This window comes from Ammodytes marinus, assembly GCF_949987685.1.
Source record: "Ammodytes marinus genome assembly, chromosome: 16".
Taxonomy (NCBI): Eukaryota; Metazoa; Chordata; class Actinopteri; order Uranoscopiformes; family Ammodytidae; genus Ammodytes; species Ammodytes marinus.
In genome coordinates, this window is record NC_137220.1 from 15,248,547 (window position 1) to 15,266,779 (window position 18,233).

At 40.9% G+C, this 18,233-nt stretch overlaps 1 protein-coding gene across 1 annotated transcript in view; it reads left to right on the forward strand.

Annotated features, from left to right (window-relative positions):
* Positions 1-18,233, forward strand: part of mapk8ip3 (mitogen-activated protein kinase 8 interacting protein 3) — a 35,346-nt gene that overhangs the window by 14,816 nt on the left and 2,297 nt on the right. Inside the window, exons 10-29 of the mRNA XM_080044128.1 lie at positions 1,644-1,701; positions 4,297-4,449; positions 5,132-5,192; positions 5,845-5,996; positions 6,096-6,152; positions 6,725-6,895; positions 7,994-8,120; positions 8,597-8,647; positions 9,181-9,270; positions 10,144-10,293; positions 10,795-10,960; positions 11,690-11,890; positions 12,455-12,632; positions 12,758-12,871; positions 13,468-13,548; positions 13,652-13,719; positions 14,265-14,413; positions 14,561-14,732; positions 15,160-15,273; positions 17,218-17,382. Coding sequence (XP_079900254.1) covers positions 1,644-1,701; positions 4,297-4,449; positions 5,132-5,192; positions 5,845-5,996; positions 6,096-6,152; positions 6,725-6,895; positions 7,994-8,120; positions 8,597-8,647; positions 9,181-9,270; positions 10,144-10,293; positions 10,795-10,960; positions 11,690-11,890; positions 12,455-12,632; positions 12,758-12,871; positions 13,468-13,548; positions 13,652-13,719; positions 14,265-14,413; positions 14,561-14,732; positions 15,160-15,273; positions 17,218-17,382 — 2,478 coding nt within the window. The remainder of the gene's footprint in view (positions 1-1,643; positions 1,702-4,296; positions 4,450-5,131; positions 5,193-5,844; positions 5,997-6,095; positions 6,153-6,724; positions 6,896-7,993; positions 8,121-8,596; positions 8,648-9,180; positions 9,271-10,143; positions 10,294-10,794; positions 10,961-11,689; positions 11,891-12,454; positions 12,633-12,757; positions 12,872-13,467; positions 13,549-13,651; positions 13,720-14,264; positions 14,414-14,560; positions 14,733-15,159; positions 15,274-17,217; positions 17,383-18,233) is intronic.

The following is an 18,233-nucleotide window of genomic DNA, read 5'->3' on the forward strand; positions in this document are numbered from 1 at the left end:
CTTTTATATTTACATTTTGTGCCACCTTTGCTTTTCACAAATCTAATCTTGTAAAAGTAAATTTTACAATAAAGAGCTCTCCATCATGGAACACAGGGGAAAATATAGTTAAAAAAGTGAAATTGCCCTTGAAGGTAAACAAGCAGTGTGGTAAACAGTAGTCGAACAGGAGACAACTTCGATATAGTGTTTAGATGGTTTGTTTACTGGCTACACAACTGCTGTCACGAGAAAACGATAAAGTTAGCTTCGATTTTGTAAATGATAATGAGCAAGAAGAGCCAAAGCAGATGAACAAACTGATGTATCAGAAATATATAGTATGTTCACCAGAAAATAAATCTTAAGACTGCCCTCAAAGGTGTCAGATCAAATATTCCAACATAAACCTTGCGGTTTTCTAATTAAGCAAGAACAACTTTCTGTGTAGCCAACACCAATACCTAGTATTTTTATAACCTCTTGGCTTTTTTTGTCTTTCTTTTGTTTTGTCTTTTGATGTGTTCTCATGTCCAGCCTTTTGCTCTGTGTGGAAATTTCTGCTTACAAAATGTGTGTGCTTGGCTTATGTTGTACAGTGCTTGCTGCTTGCACGTTGAGAGAAAATCAATGAATAACTGGCAATAATTAAGATTGAATAAAAACATTAATAGGTAAAGCATGAGAATAATAATTTGGTTGAGGGATCAACCCCCAATTCTGTATGTGCACTCATGAAGCTGAATGCAATTTTGATTGAATGAACAATTATAATGATTGTATTTGCCAACCCCTCTCAAAGTTAAAAAGTTGCCATGCAAATGCTGTAGCAGTTAAAGATGCTCCAGGACTCCTCCCAAAATATTGAGAAGTCACCTCTTTCTCATTAAAAAACTATTTAGTTTCATGAGTGTTAACACATTTTTCTCTCTGTATTTTTTAAAAACAAAACCTTCTTTTTGACCTGGTTTTGCTCCGCTTGTTAACACAAATAATCTGTCCATTTGTTTTAATATCATTCTTTCAATTATTGAATCTTTGCCTTTTTGCGGAGGATTTTCCATTGTTTGCTCAATAGCAGACACTTAAAGGCCTACTTCACCGGTGGGAATATGAAGGTGTATTGAATTCTGAGATCCTATGTAGTATAAATGTGCAAAAAAAAAAAAAAAATCGGTTCATCCTAGCCTGAGAAAAGGCAGAAAGAGTGTTTTTTTAACCCTATATTAATCTTACTGTGACATCACAGTAAAATAAATATAGGGTTAAAAAAAAATTACTTTGTAAATATTACTGTGATGTCACAGTAGGAGAAATCACAGTAATATTTACAAAGTAAGGTTTTTTTTTAACCCTATATTTATCTTACTGTGATGTCACAGTAAGATTAATATAGGGTTAAAAAAACACTCTTTCTGCCTTTTCTCAGGCTAGGATGAACCAATTTAAATTTTTTTTGCACATTTATACTACATAGGATCTCAGAATTCAATACACCTTCATATTCAAACTGGTGAAGTAGGCCTTTAACCTCGGCTGATCTGAACCGCCGAGATGCCACAGAAGCTCATGGAATTTATTACTATCATAATCAACATGTGAGTTTTTTTAAAAATGTATGGTCAGTGTGAGGAGTAACGGGGACGTGAATGTGCCTGTTTCAGGGATGGGCAAGGAGGTGGAGAACCTGCTGACGGAGAACAAACAGCTCCTAGAGACCAAGTAAGAGACACAGTCAAGGCGATTGTGTCTGCTTTGTTTGCCTTCATCTCTCTTAAGTGTTTAAGCAACTGACAGATTAGTTTTAAATGACTGACTTTTCTCTGTTCAGTAGGGGAGAGTGGGGTAAAGTGAGACACTTTTTACATTTGCTCCCCTCTAAGCGAGCTAAAATGATTTATCAGTCAAATTTACACATTTCCAATTAATTCAGGATGTTTCCTAGCAATGGAAATTATCAGAATGCATTCAGGATGAAGGGCAGTGAAAATATGATTGTTTTAAAAAAAGTTGTCTTGTGTCTCACTTTATCCCAGCTTAGGGGTAAACTGAGACAGACCAGAGAAATCAAGTTGGTAAACTGATCCACTTACTTTTTCCACTCTGGAAAAAAGTTAGAATCCTGACAGCTCGCTTGAAAACCACATATTCCAGAACTAATGACGGACTCATGGGGTTTGGTCAATTAAGCAATTTTTTTTTCTAAACACTTGAAGTAACTCTGATCAAATACAGCATATAATTCATAATGTTTTAATTATCATTTAAATGACAGATAATGACAGTTAAATTAAAACACAGTCTGGGGGTCAGAACACAGGACCCTTAGAGCCAGCTAGTGTCTTGGGGTCAGAGCAAAGGAAAATCAAAACCAGTTAGAACAGCCTGGGACTCAGAACACAGGACTAGACCCACCTGTCATTTTCCATCTTTTGAGTCTTTGATTAATATTTTTCTGCGTTTGTTTTATTGGGATCATTCATTGAATACCTGCCAAACCATGCCCTTGCTGACACCCCTTCAACCATTCAACCCCGTCCTCCGGCCCGCATTGTCTCTATTCAAACTAGTCTCCTTGCTACCCTAAATATAATGGATTCATTAAAAGAGGGCACTGTGTCTCACTTAACCCCACAGCATTTGTCTCACTCTACCCCACCACCACAATTTGAGAGAAAACTACCTCTCTTAGCCAGGGCCGCTGCTACGCTTTTGGGTGCCCTAAGCAGAAATTGTCAGTGATGCCCCCCCCCCCCACCCGCCCCATAAAAAAAAAACACCCAGAAGCTCACGTCCGCAGGGCGCGTGCAAAATTTTTTTGCCCTTGCAAGATCTCTGCGACTGCTTTTTGGCACATTTGCCAGCATTTACTAACAGAAAGAACAGCTTAACTTGTGAAAAAACTGCCTTTGCAAAGGAATTGAGTGATAGGATCATAGACTGATTATGAGATAATGGGCCCCTGGGCTTACACTCTTAAAGGGCCCCCCACTTGTCCCTATCCAGTCAGGTACACTGAATTTTCTACGCGGATACATACAATTAATGGCAAAAACATATTAAGGAAGTCAGTGTTTCCCACAGGATTTTGGGGTATTGTTGGGGGGTGGGTGGAATCTTTTTTACCTTTTTAAAGTAAAATGCATCAATCTGGTGCACTTTGTGAGGAAATTTTAGAGACAAGAGAGATATCAAATCCTGAGATGCAGAAGGAACATTATTTTTCAGATTTTTCTTAAACAGGTAGCACTCTTTACTCTGCAACTGTAAAAACAGTAGATTGGTCTGCAGACCCATGTTCTATGATGGAGGGGCCCATTTCAACAGATAAAGGGTGGATATGAACAATTTAGAATTCACACATATAAAGTTTATTTGTGTATGTGTGAGGGGGCCTTCAACCCCCTTAGACAGAGCTACTAATGCTGTTGTTTTTAACTTGCTTTTGTATTTCTCCCCTACTAGTTGAGGGGCCCATGATGATTTCTATCTTGTTACATTTTAATGAGTATTTATATTTAGGCTATTCCTTTTTGGACCCTGTTATTGACATCAGTGACTGAGCTCTTTGACTATGCAACATGAAAAGTTACTATCAGTATCTCTGGCTAAGGGCCCCCCTGAGCCCTTGGGCCCCTGGGCCTGTGCCCGGTGTGCCTGTGCAGTAATCCACCCCTGGATAGGTTACACAATTAAGAAAAAACAACGATGGGCCTGTTCATAACTAATTTATATATTTTTTGTAATGTAATGATTATCATGAACTTTAAAAAAAAAAAAACTATTTTGGGGGGCCCCCGGACCATCTCTTTTTCCTTTTTAATAAAAAAAAAAAAAAAAAAAGGGTGCCCCCCCCAGGAACTTGGTGCCCTACACAGTCTGCGTACTCTGCGTATAGGGAGCGGCGGCCCTGCTCTTAGCAATTCAGGATAATCTCCCGTTAGCATCATCACATGGTTTCATAGTTCATCAACATATGATAGAAGTTGTTCTACCGGAATCAATTTGCTTTGGCACAACAGTTGATTAAGTTGACAGCAAGAAAATGTACTTTTACATGCAAAAAAATTAATTTTTGTGAAAAAAACATGCTTACAACAGAACAATGAGGTCCTATGCTTCATGGCCAAGGTTGAATGAGAGGGGCTTGAAAACATAATGCTCACATAACCAAAAATGTGTTCCGTTGCCTAGATACAGGGGGCGTCTCACATTACCTCGTTCTCCCCTACATGATTTTCAAATTGTCTGTAATTGTGTGTATAATAATGTCCTTTTCCTACTACCTGCTCTTTCTGCTTCCCTTTTGCTTGACAGAAATGCTCTCAACATTGTGAAGAATGACCTCATTGCCAAAGTGGACGAGCTGTCGGGGGAGCAGGAGTCACTGAGGGAGGAAGTGGAGGCTCTGAGGCAGTCCAAGAACAAAATGGACGCCAGAGTCAAGGAGCTGGAGGAGGAACTCAAGAGGTGAAAACAACTACAATGAAATAAATTTTTTTAAACTCCCTTTTAAATTAGTAATGTAAAGAGAAATACATTTACAAAATGCAAGTTCATTAAATGGCACAGCAGTTAGAAGAGACAATAAGGACATTTTTAACAGCTGACCTGTAATCCAAACCTTAGTGACCAAATGAACCCTGGCAACAGCAGACACAGTAGAAGAGTAAGACAATAGTGTTGAGAAACGCTCACTGTTGATGTGTGCTAACTTGAGAACCTGAGAGGACACTTATGGTCTGAAAAGAGAACAACTTGTTCACTTCTAATTCCTGTTCATTTCCCCGTATTGATCATTCAGTCAGCTTCCCCGGATGAGTGGCAGGTAGATCTCCATGTCTCCCATTCAAACAAAAGCAAAAAGAAGCACACTGTCATGATGCTCTTTTTTCCTAACTTCCTCAGTTGGAACTTGTAAAACTCTCCCGGACGAAGTTCCAGAGTCCCAATAATATATTATTTTTTACAACACACAATAAATCTAAAGGCACATTTTTATGCACTCGATTTGGTGTAGATGGAAAGCAGAGAGAATATGGTACTGGACACTGTCCATCACTTGAACCCACTTCATTAATACAATTTTAAAGCAAAGGTGTGACGTTGTAATAAAGGCTTTGTGATGCTGTTTTTTCCTTACGAACTGCAGGTTAAGAGCAGAGGCTCTCGGTCTCGCGTCTCGGGACTCCAAGGATGAAGGAGTTGATGACGTGAGTAAAAAAAACTGCCTCTGTCTACGTCTGCAGTACTCGTCCTACACATTAAATCAATCTCAATCATAAGCGTTATGTGAGCTTCACACTGTAGAAAGACGTAATTCAAAACTGTGTAATATAAGCTTAGGTTCATCTGCTTTAATCTTTGCTTCATTGAAATACAGGTGTTTGGTTGATGTGGAAAAACACTTTAAAAAACACAACTATAATAATAAAAACAATAATGATACATTATATTTTTATCTCTCTGTAAATGTGTGTGTTTTGGGACCTTGTTTAAAGGTGCAGTATGCAGTTTTAGGTGAGGGACAATTGTTTACATTTGCAAAGCCTGCAGTTAGCTAGTAAAACATAATTTCTCTACCTGTTATTCTTTAGTATTGAATAATAATATCTTATTATTAACACTTTTCTTTGAATCACCTGGAACCAAAATGTAGGACTAGATTCACTAGAATATGTCTGTGAACAAAACAGTGAAACAGTAGGTTTTCAGTCACTCTTTTATATCTTCAAACTGTGTTGGAGGGATCTAACTTTCCTTTTGAGAATATATCTTAGAACATTTTCACTTTTCTGAACCACCTATTGTTACATAATGCACATTTCAATGAAAAAAAATGACTCTATGCTCTGGTGTGCCCAGTTTTCCTCACCCATGCAGGACGGCGACATGACGATGACGCAGCGGCGGCGGTTCACGCGGGTGGAGATGGCCCGCGTGCTGATGGAGAGGAACCAGTACAAAGAGAGACTGATGGAGCTGCAGGAGGCTGTGAGGTGGACAGAGATGATCAGGTTAGTTAGTAGACCAAAAGGAGTTCCTCAACGAGTGTCAATATTAAGGTCTAAATCCAGCTGTTAGCTCTGACCATCACACCGTCTCTCTCCTCTCAGGGCCTCCCGGGAGAGTCCTCAAATATCAGAGAAGAAGAAGTCCACCATCTGGCAGTTGTGAGATTTTTGCTTTTTACTTAACTTGTTTAGCTACCCACTTAAAAAATATTCATAAAAGAATATTAATGTGATGATACTTAAACTACTGATGACAAGATATAAATGCTTTTGACCTGGGGTATGGGTGAGGAAGAATATGTTGTTTTGTTTTGTCCTCATCTTGCAACTTTTGGTTGAATATAAAACAATGGCGGGCATAACACTCAATTGTGTTAACCATGTGCCCCCAAACAATAATTCTTGGTGAATAAAAAAATTAAAAAAGATGTTGGATGAGATCTAATACTGTTAAAATAACGATTTACATTGCCTTTTTTCTTTCCTTTTAAAAACACTAGGCCTACTTTATGTCTGAAGAGAGTATTGCAAACAGATAGAAAATGGACTACATTAATGCCAAGCTTAAAAGAGCGGTGAAATGAGGATCATAGGGTGTGTGTGTGTACGTGTGTGCGTGCGTGCATGCGTATGTGTTTGTCTTGTCTGTTGTGTTTTTTTATGTTTGTAAAAGAAAAAACCTCCCCAAAAGTAAAACCTCCTCATTCTCTTTCTCTCCCTGTGTGCACCAGCTTTGCGCGTCTCTTCAGCTCGTCGGCCAGCCCTCCTCCAGTCAAGCGTCCGTACTGCAGCGTCAACATCCACTACAAGTCTCCCTCTCCGGCCGGCTTCTCCCAGCGACGCAGCCACACCATGTGTCAGATCTCCACCTCCAACCGAACACTGGAGTTCTTCCCAGAAGAGTGAGCAGCCACCGGCTTGATACCTGCACTAAAAACACTAAACCTATGTGTCCTTGTTTGCCTCCCACTGTTTTTGGTCTGAGTTGTCTGGTTGCTTGGTTAGCCTGTGTGGCGGGCTTTTGGAAGTAGAACATTTCCAGCAGGTTCTCAAGTATTCAGCTTTTGGGATTGGTGGCTGGTCAATGCCTTTCTTTTTTTATCTCATTCTGACAAATCTTTTTTTCAAGTGTGATTAAAGGTTCAGTGTGTAAAAAGGGAATTGGAGTTTTTCAGAACAGACTTGGTAGAAATTGAATAATGATATTCATAGGTATGTTTTAATTAGTGAATACTCGCTTGAAAAAAGTATTACCTCAGAATGAGCTTTTTATATCTACATAATAGCGGGGCGTGCCGTCATGTTTCTACAGTATCACAGAACGGACATACTTAGTTCGGCCTTGCGCGTTTTTAGTATGGTTTTTATATACAGTATAGTGGGTGTCCGCCCGAAATGCACGTGGAGGGCGAAGAAGAACTATAGAATAGATAACTAAATATATTTTCACCTTATCACTTGAAATTGTAGAAAAACTTGAGGCAGTGGTGGATGATGCCATCTTTAGTAACTAGCTTCTTGTCCCTAAAGGCCACCGTAGCTTCTCTGAATTCTCCAAACAGGAGGGGTAGGCACGGAGCATTGCAATCTAGAACATTCAACACTAGATGACACCAGAATATGTAACACATTGCACCATTAAAAGAAGTCTTAAGAATATAATCCCATCTAAAGGGTTACCACCTTAAGACCTGTTTTTTTGCACATTGATCTGTTCAGTTTTAGGTGATAAAGAATGTTGATTTTTTTATAGTGTGATAAAACACATTGCTTGGCTTGAGCTGGGTGGGGAAAAGCTTGTAGTTTAACTTAGAAAGTGCTATTGCTTCATTTTCTTGCTTTCCTCTTTAACTCTTCTCTCCATCTTTCGCTGCTGGCTGGCCAGGCTGCTAACGCTTCGCCTCGTTTCTCTCTCTCTCTCTCTTTCTTCCCCCTATCTTCTCCTCTCTCCCTCCCGTTGCTTGCAGACTGGCCAGTAACGGTGTTGCATCTCTCCTTAGCGACTCGGCACTGTTGGCGCGCCGGGAGCAGCGGCGCGAACAGTACCGACAGGTCCGCGAGCACATGCGCCGCGACGACGGCATCATGCAGGCCTGTGGCTGGAGTGTGCCGTCTCGCTTCAAACAGGTTGGCGCACACACACACACACACACACACACACACACACACACACACACACACACACACACACAACCACAAACAAATAACCAGCACCACATGTTCCTCTGGGCCTCCACACACAACTATTGACAATGATGATAACAAACCTTATCCTTTAAATGAAGGTGGATTTAGTCATTCTAGCAAACGTGTGTTGACAAAATCACTTTTTGTTTAAATCTGTGATATTCACTGAGTTTGACAAAAAAGTGATTTTGTCAACAAGCGTTCTCCAGAATCATTGACCTGACCTTTAAACACTCAAGAATAGTATAGATTTCTTAGTCATTCCCTCTTTGATTTCAAGCATGAACATGCTTTCATAGCATCAAAGTAGATTTCTGCTAACTGGCCGACAGACCTAGTGCAGCAGGAAAAAGGCAAATGGGGGAGAGGGCAGAGTGAGTTGGTAGGAAAGTGGCTCTAACTCTGTTCTCCCACAGAATGGTGGACCGACGGAGAGCGCTCAGGACAGCCCGCTGAAGAGACAACAGGCAAGTGAGACCGACAGAGAGTCAGTATGCGCCTTTGTGGCTTTCCCATCCATTTAAACCCTCCCCTTCTTGTGTGTGTTTGCTTATATTTTGTGGCAACATCACATCACATCAAGATATTTCCAGCAAAGCTACAATGCGAGTTTAATAGCAAAAATAAATAAAAATGTATAATAATAAATCATATTACGGTGCCACAATATAAGAGTGGATTCTCTCTAAAACCGCAATTTTGCACCAATATGTACTGCTGCAGACATCAGCAGATATAAATCTGATATGATAGAGAGGCATAGATGGTCCAGAGGCATCCTGGGAAGAAAACGGCAAGGAGAAAGTGATTTTCCTTTAAGGCCTTGTGAATGTATCTATATACTGTACATGGTATATTTGTGTATGGTATATACACAAATATACGCTGAATGTTCTTGTTTTTTATTATCGACCCAGTAACAATTGAGAAGTTATAAATAAATCAGGCAATAACTTACTACATGGCTTGACTCCTGATCTCTTACCACCTGTCACTTTAGCCCACTAACGAGAAGGAAGACAACCGCATGAAGAACGTGCCAGTCCCGGTGTACTGTCGTCCTCTGGTGGAGAAAGATCCCAACAGAAAGGTGAGGAGTTCAGGGGACCACATACTGAAAAAATTGTCTTTTACTTGTTGTAGAGTTTGACAATAAAAAGGCTGTTTTTTTTACATTTTGCTGAGGGAAAATATATGTCTTCTCATGTAAAAATTTAATTGAACACATTTTACCACAAGCATGATGTGTGACCTCACATCTAGTCTTGCAGCATTGGCGCACACACTGACAATGGACCCTTTCATTGCAGTAGGAGACATCGTGTGTCAGGCTGGCTTGTATATTCACAGATTCTTGATTTTCCACTCAGTGAGAAGCAGTAGATATTGAGATGATAATTACTCAAATCTTTAATAAAATAGTTTTTTGATGTTTTTGACAAGCTTTGAAACGGTTTGTGGGAAGAACACATCACACACAAATGATCATACACAGGCCATGCTTTCTTCCAAAGTTAGAAAAATGTTTTGTTCATTTCATGTGAAATGTCTGTGTCTTTGGTTTTAAACATATTAAATATTTCACTGAGGTCTTCCTATGATCAGGATTTAACATCATTTGAATCTGATGGCCGTTTGGAGCAAACCATTAAGAACAAACCTCACCCTCATACCCGTTTCTGAGCTTTAAACTCTTAATAAATAACAACTTAATTTTGTGTTTTCTTTGATGCATATGTAGTCATTAATATTAAATGTCATAGGCACACTATTGCTCGATCAAAGGACACTGGGCTGCTTGGGGGTGACCTCTATTCCTTTTTATTTAAAAAATAATAATGTATTTGTTATTAACATTGTTTTGGGCATTTTGGCAGTCGTGTAAGTCACTCAAAATTGTTCTAGTTGACACTTTTTGATGGTGTGTGTGTGTGTGTGTGTGTGTGTGTGTGCGCGCTCTTAGTTGTGGTGTGCAGCTGGGGTGGACCTGACAGGGTGGAGGGCCAGCAGCCAGGAGCTGCTACCGGCCAAAGCAGCGCTAGGCAGCGGTGACCCCCTGCACGCTGAGGAGAACGGAGCTGACAAGAAGAACAGCTCCCCAGAGAAGAGGAAGGTAGACTTTTAGGACGTTTATCAGTTCATAACATACATCCCGGACTGCTAATTTTGAAAGCTTAACTAGAGGTGAATCAAACAAGTGGAACACTAATAGGTGTTTCCACACCTAAAAATCTGCACCAAGGTCCGAACGGAATATTTTTTTTTATCCACTGTATGGATGGCTGCGTACCCCCATAGGCCGACTGGACATTGATTGGTTTGTAGATGGCCGTGTGTCCGACTTCTATTCGGTGGTATAGCCTTCTAGAGTTTGAATGTATGAACGAAGAAAAATGTAAACAGATTAATTTCCCGCAGCGCTGAATTGTTCAGTCCAGAGGTAGGTTTGAAAGCCCCCATTTTTTCACTTAGACTAAATGGTTAATAAGTGTCCATGGACCATATTTCATTAAAACTACTCAGGGAACATGGAGGACACACTCGAGCCATGTCCGTCCCTATTCATTTAGTTGTCATTTTGTTTAAACCCTGTGGTGTCTCCCCCCCCCCCCAGTCCAAGGAACTCCAGGAAACAGACACCATGAGCAGCCGGGTGTGGATCCTGACCAGCACACACTCTGCCAGCAAGGTGGTCATTATCGACGCCAACCAGCCGGGCTCACTGGTCGACCAGTTCAACGTCTGCAACGCCCACGTGCTATGCATCTCCAGTGTGCCAGGTGAGACGGAAAGGAAAAACAAGTATTTTTGCGGGGGTATTAAAGCCTCTGGAAACCTGGTTCAAAATATTTAAAAAATCCATATTTGAGTTCAAAGTTGGGTGTCTTAATTACTTGTACGACAATCTGATTGAAAATAAATGTTTATAAATATTGGTTAAAAGAACGGCTTTTTTTTTACTATTTCACAGTACTGTGTAGGAGTGGTCTCCATGCCAACAGTGATTGTTTTTATAGAACTTTCGGGCAGACCACTGCCGTGATTAGTTCAAAATACTTTCTGTGTCATAAGAACAAGAGCATAGCCTGCCTCATCTAAACTGAGTTTCTGTGAGATAAATCAAATTTAAATTACATTGTTTTTATACTTTCATAATTCTTATTGATAAATACGCCTAACTCTTTTCAGAGGCTTACTATCATGCAACTATTATTTGGGTTTACAGGGGCTTTAAGTAGGTTGTATGTGTGTGTTAACGTGTGTGTGTGTTAACGTGTATGTGTCTCTCTGTGGTGTGTGTGTGCGTGTGTGTGTGTGTGTGTGTAATTTATGTCCATAATGTTGCCATTAATGTCAGCTTTGCTATTGTTCATCACCAGCAGATATAACAAATCCAGTGTGTGTGTGTGTGTGTGTGTGTGTGTGTGTGTGTGTGTGTGTGTGTGTGTGTGTGCGCGTGCGCGTGCGTGCGTGCGTGCGTGCGTGCGCGTGCGTGTGTTTGTATCCAGCTGCCAGTGAAAGCGACTACCCAGCAGGAGAGATCATATTGGATCCAGGTGACGGTGGAGCAGGCCTAGGGGGCGACGACACCGGCAGCTCCGAGGGCATGTTGGCTGGCATCACTCTGGTCGGCTGTGCCACCAATTGCAGCGTTGCCCGTAGCAACTGCTCCTCACGCACAGACACGCCCATAATGGACAAAGGACAAGGTGGGCACATCCAAAGTTCTTCCTACATCATTTTTCTTACCATCAAAGAAAAAGGCGTGTAACAACATAGTATGTAATCAAATATCAAAATGTGATATATCTTCCACTTGATGCCACAGACACAGGTGTTGTAATTGATCACAAAATGCATAGACATAGTAAAGTTAAGTTCTTTATTGTCACTTAACACAAGCAGATTCACATATGTTTAATCACACCTGTAGCAGTTGGGGTCAAGTGCCTTACTCAAGGACACAATGGTAGAGATGGTGGGCACAGATGTAATACCAGCCACCAGTAGTTTTACAAATTACACCCTCCTGTCCTGTGCCGGGGATCAAACCAGCGACCTCATGTTACTGGTCAGCCCCTCTTTCCCTATTTATTTGTTAAAAAATGTATTGCATTCAGGCTGAATATTACAAAATGTTGCATATTATTATATCATAATGTGAGTGATATTACATAATGAAGTGAAAATGTAGTTTTAATACATAATGCGTTGTTACAAGGAGTCAAGCCATAACAGTTTGTCTATTTATCTCTCCGTTTGTTGCGCTTTAGCCCCCACTGCTCCCCCCATGAATGGTAAGATCCACCCGGCCCAGTCTGCAGAGGAAGCCCTGGAGGCCACAGAGGTTTCTGAGTCTACAGCGGGCCACGCAGAGCTGGGACCTCCGGGGCCGTTCACAGAACACGTGTTCACCGATCCCCAACCTTACAATGCAGACGCCGCAGACAGGTCGGACCTAAGAATATCACCAGGACTGGCCTGAATAAAATTAATGAATGAATACATTTATGACAACCTTTAGTACAGTGCGGAGAAGATGGACACAACTGTTTGTGTCTTGGCTGTCCACGCAGGTGCCAATCCAAAGAGGAAACGTCTCAGCCTTCGGAGTCGGAGGACGGAGGTGAAGAGTCCAAGAACTACACCAGCGTGGCCCCCACTATGTGGCTGGGAGCCCAGAACGGCTGGTAAGTCCCTATGCAGAACCACTCACCACTTTTGCTGAAGCCATACAGTATTTAAAAAAGCACAGGAGCTTATATTTTTATTGTTTAACCTCCAAGAGGTACTTTTAAATGTTTATGAACCAGTCACATTTTTTCCTCTGATGATCATAATTGACCCATAACAGCAAACCGGAGGTCTCATAGGAACTTAGACACCCTGAACATCCTATGTTTATGAACAGTACCATTGTCATATTACCATTATAATCTCACATATAAATACCTTACCTCATTGCGATGCATCCTGTGGTCTCTCCTTCACTCCATTCCAAAACGCCGCCGGCACACGCTTGAAAAACAACTACCTCTTTTGCCAAAAGGTGCCGCAAGAATCCACAAAAACTGACATTTTTCATTAAGCCACTTAAAATAGTTACTTTGCAAGAAAAGAACAGTAGCTAAATGGATAGGAAGACTTCCCAAATGGTGCTTGTATTATCCATCCAAGATCCACACACATAGCAATATATTGATATATCACAACAACCTGCTTCTTTTGAACTCTATGTGCAGTCTGGTTTTGCTCTGGAGTATCTTGACCTCTGTTCTCCCTCAAGGCTCTACGTCCACTCGGCGGTTGGAAACTGGAAGAAGTGCCTCCACTCCATCAAACTCAAAGACTCCGTGCTCAGTCTGGTGTAAGTGGTGGTGACAGTTAAAACACTCAAGTATCACAAGTTCTTTTTCCCAAACCCAATAATTTCTGCTTCTCCAACAGTCTCTGTTCTTACCTAATTGCAGACACGTGAAAGGTCGTGTGTTGGTTGCCCTCGCCGACGGGACCCTCGCCATATTCCACAGAGCAGAGGGTATTTTGGGCATTTTAAATGTTTGTTTTAACAGAGTAGACTTCACACACTTTAAACCGCAAGTCTTTCAGAGAGAAAAAAGATTTTTGCGTCAAGTTCTACACAAATGTACCTGTTTGTAATGGGCAGTTAAAGGTGGAGTCAGTGATTATGGATAATGCTTCTTGTCAAAATCTGTGAATATCTCCTCACGGTCTGTGACCTGTCCGTACTGTGTGTGCGGTAAAAGATCTGGTGTTAATACACAGCCTAGGCTCTGTAAACTGGTATGTAAACAAAGGCCACCGTAGCTAGCAACATGCCTGTTTACAGAGCCTAGGCTGTGTATTAATACTGAATGTTTTTTTTTCAGCGCACACAGGTAGTACAGGTAGCGGATTGTGAGGAGATATTTACTGATTTTGACAACAAGCGTTCTCCAGAATCGCTGGCTTTACCTTTAATTCATACTTTCAGTCTTCAGTTATGTTTAAACAATTAGGGGCTGTAATAAGCTGATATTAATGCGTTATAACTCTGCATTGTGTGTGTGTGCTTGTCGACAGATGGCCCGTGGGATTTGTCCAACTACCACCTGATGGACCTGGGCCGGCCTCATCACTCCATCCGCTGCATGGCCGTGGTCCATGATAAGGTCTGGTGTGGCTACAAGAACAAGATCCACGTCATCCAGCCAAAGAGCATGCAGATAGAGGTGAGTTCTAAATCCACCATCTCGTCATCTCAATAATGTCCAGTTGAAAAAAAAAAGTGCCTCGACAATCAAGAGTTTGTCATTATTTCCACTGACCTGTTTGACTAAAACCACAATGATGAGGTCATGATTTTACCCTCCTTGTAGAAGTCCTTCGATGCCCACCCTCGCAGGGAGAGTCAGGTGCGGCAGCTGGCGTGGATAGGCGACGGCGTGTGGGTGTCCATCCGACTGGACTCCACCCTGCGTCTGTACCACGCACACACACACCAACACCTCCAGGACGTGGACATTGAGCCCTACGTCAGCAAGATGCTGGGTGAGAGCTTGTGTTGTTTGGCTTGTTGAAAGGAGAATCTCATTCTCATCGATGCCCTTAGTCAGTCCACGAGATATCCTCCCTCCAAATTAAAAGGGGAAGTGTCCTCGCAATTTGGCAACCTTTTATTTGGTATCTTCTGGCCAAAGGTTGAAGATAAAGCCTTTTCTCTACTGACTGAAATTCATTTTTTCATTGATTTATTGACGGCTTGTGACCATAATATCATGGTATGGAGAACACACATACAATAATAACAAAACAATGGCGACATTTTTCAAGAAGGCAACTATTTTACCAATAACCTTTGGTCTATCTGACCTCAAAAGTAAAACTAATTTAAACATATAAATGGGCAGTTCACATAATACTTTGGCAGGCACTTTTTTTACTATAATTGATTACATTTACATTCTTACATTCACAGGTACTGGCAAGCTGGGCTTCTCTTTTGTGCGAATCACGGCACTTCTGATCGGTGGAAATCGTCTCTGGGTAGGAACCGGAAACGGAGTGATCATCTCCATTCCGCTGACAGAGAGTAAGTTTCATGAGTTTGAAGTTATGTTGGGCAGCAGTCAGCAATGATATGCAGTTCTTTAACTTTCTTCAAAATCTTCCTTTTTTTCAGGTCTTAAAAAAGAAATGTAATTCCCGGATAACTTTGTTGGTCATGTTTTTGACTTTTTTTTAAATTTAGCTGAAAATGACCTGTCCATACACTGCAGGAAACTTAACAACAGCTTCATAAGAAATACCTTAGCCTGGGCTGACCAATGAGGAGTTATCGGAGCAAAATCCCAAACAGCCTCACACGCTGCTGTGTTGTTTATCTGTGTTCTTCTTGAACTTCCCTATCTTTTTCTTCAACCCTTAACCTTCTGTTTCCCTGCCTGCCTCTTCAGTCAGCGGTTTCAACTCTTTCACAGACAACCTTGGTCATAACTGTTGCTGTCCTTTGCTCTCCTCCCTCCCTCCCTCTCTTTTCCTCTCCTCCTCTTCCTCCCCCTGTAGCGGTGGTCCTTCACCGAGGACAGCTCCTTGGTGTGAGGGGTAAGTGGGAGCGCTCCCTCCCTAACCCTGCTGTTGTGGTCCACCATTTTTCTTTTGCCCCCATCAAATATTCATGTGACGTCCCCCAGAAACGTTCTAATGTCAGCAGGCTAAAGCTACCTGCTTCTCAAAGATTAGTTAAGAGGCATACTGTATATTGATTAGTCGTTTGGCTTTTATCTGTGAGGTCGCCAAAGGTATATTGTGTGTGTGGTTTTTACTTGCTGTCGATCCGAGCAGTGCTTTTTACTCATTGGTTGCTTTGCATGCTGTGTCCATCATGGTGATTTATGGCCTTAAAGGTGAATATTCTCCTCAGGATCCGCTACCTGTCCGTACTGTAGGTGTGCTGGGAAATGGGAAGATGCCTGTGCTAATACACAGCATAGTCCGATCTTGAGGAGATATTCACTCATTTTGACAACAAGGATTCTCCAGAATCGCTGACTTCATCTTTAATTACTTAAAATTGTGTGTACTAGATCCATTGCATGCCAGATAAAAACATTTCTCATTTTAAGTTGATCTGTGGTAATATGTGAATTTTCATTTTATGTATTTTATATATACATTTATGTACATATACAGTATACAGTATATACACAAGGGGTGGGAAAAATAATCGATTTTCCGATTAATCGCGATTCTCTCTCGAACGATTCCGAATCGATTCATAAAAGTTAATAATCGATTTATTTAAAAAAAAACTACTTACTAGTATTTAATATTAGTATTTCCTGCGCCACTGTGCATGCACACCACACAAGTGCGAGTTGTTAAAAGTGGCAACAAAAGGGCTGGGAGCAGCAAACCCATATGACCTGCACTGGCTTTGTGTCTGTTTACGTTTTTGTATGAGAGCTGAATTCCAAGCCATACTTTTTGCACAATGTGTTGAAATGACATAGAAAATAATAGAATAGAAATCCTATAGAAACATGATTCACAAGAGAAAATTAAACTGAATCGGTTTAGTTTTTACATACTTCCATATTGTGTTGAAAGCTGCATTGATTATTGCACTGGTCATAGAAAGTCATATTTGTGACAAGAAAAGCTTTTTCCCTAATACAATATTATAGAAGGTAATTCATCTGTTGATTGTCTTTAATGATCATCACAAAAGTAGGAAGTGATTAGCAAACTCTGAGTAGCAAACTCAGATGTGTATATAAATATATTCTTGAAAATCACACATAGTACGTAAAAAGAAATTGCATCGAGATGCATTGAGAATCGATTTTGAATCGAATCGTTGACCTCGGAATCGCATCGAATCGCGAGGTGCCAAGAGATTCCCACCCCTAATATACACTGTATATATACTGTATATATATATATTGCCTCAGTCATGCTAGCACAAATGATTTGCCGGTAAACATTCCTTCAGGGTTGGTTAGTTATTCTTATTACTTGCTTCCTCACTCCTTAGCCAATAAGGTGTCTCCTACGTCGGCGAGTGGAGTGATCCATGTTTACGGTGACGACACCTCTGAGAGGAGCTCCGGCAGCTTCATCCCCTACTGCTCCATGGCACAGGCCCAGCTCTGTTTCCATGGACACCGCGATGCCGTCAAGTTCTTTGTCTCCGTGCCAGGTAAGCACCAAGCAGATGTGCTCTCTTATTAGTTTAATTTACACAGTAACATCCGTCTTAACCCATATACAAAGACAAATGTCCTAAAAGAGTGCCGTGTAGACTGGCACCAGGCTGACTTAACATCAGTCCAAAGGTAGGCAATTGCCTTGGGTCCCAAGCTACCTAAAGGCCACATAAAATGCATCATAAACATATGTTTATTATTGCTTTTTTCTATTTTGTTGCTCGTTAATTATAACTTTCTAAAAATCTTTTGCAGTAGTTGAATGTGAATTTAGGAATTAGAATTAAATCTTAATGTATTTTTTTCATAATAAAGACATTAGTGAGTACTGTCAATTGGGTAAAAAGTTTTTTGTTCATTTGGCTACATAGTTTTTGGAACTTTCATGCCAATAAAGAAACTTGAATTTGAAGAAAATAAGCTACACAGAGGTCTTTTAATAGGTTGAAAAAGGAGGCAAACAAGGGATGTGGCGGGCCCCATGCCTCAGGCCCCTAAATAACTAAATACACTGATCCCATACTGTTACTAGAATTATTTCATCAAACTACCCAAGTGTTTGAATAATTGAAACTGAGTCAGGCCTTCTTGGAAGCAGGTGAATTTACTTGCAAACAGCATACAAGGGAATCAACAATGTACCTGGCTTGATACATGGTTGAATACATCGAATGAACAGTGTACAGAGATTATATGTAGTGAAATGTGTAGGCGTATACACTCGGTTTGTGTGTCCAGCCCGTTTTGCTGGCGAAAGCAGAAATGTTTTTAATTAGGTAGATATTCCCAGAAATTCATCTCAGCTGGTGTTATCCTTCATACAATGTCTGATAACAGAATATGG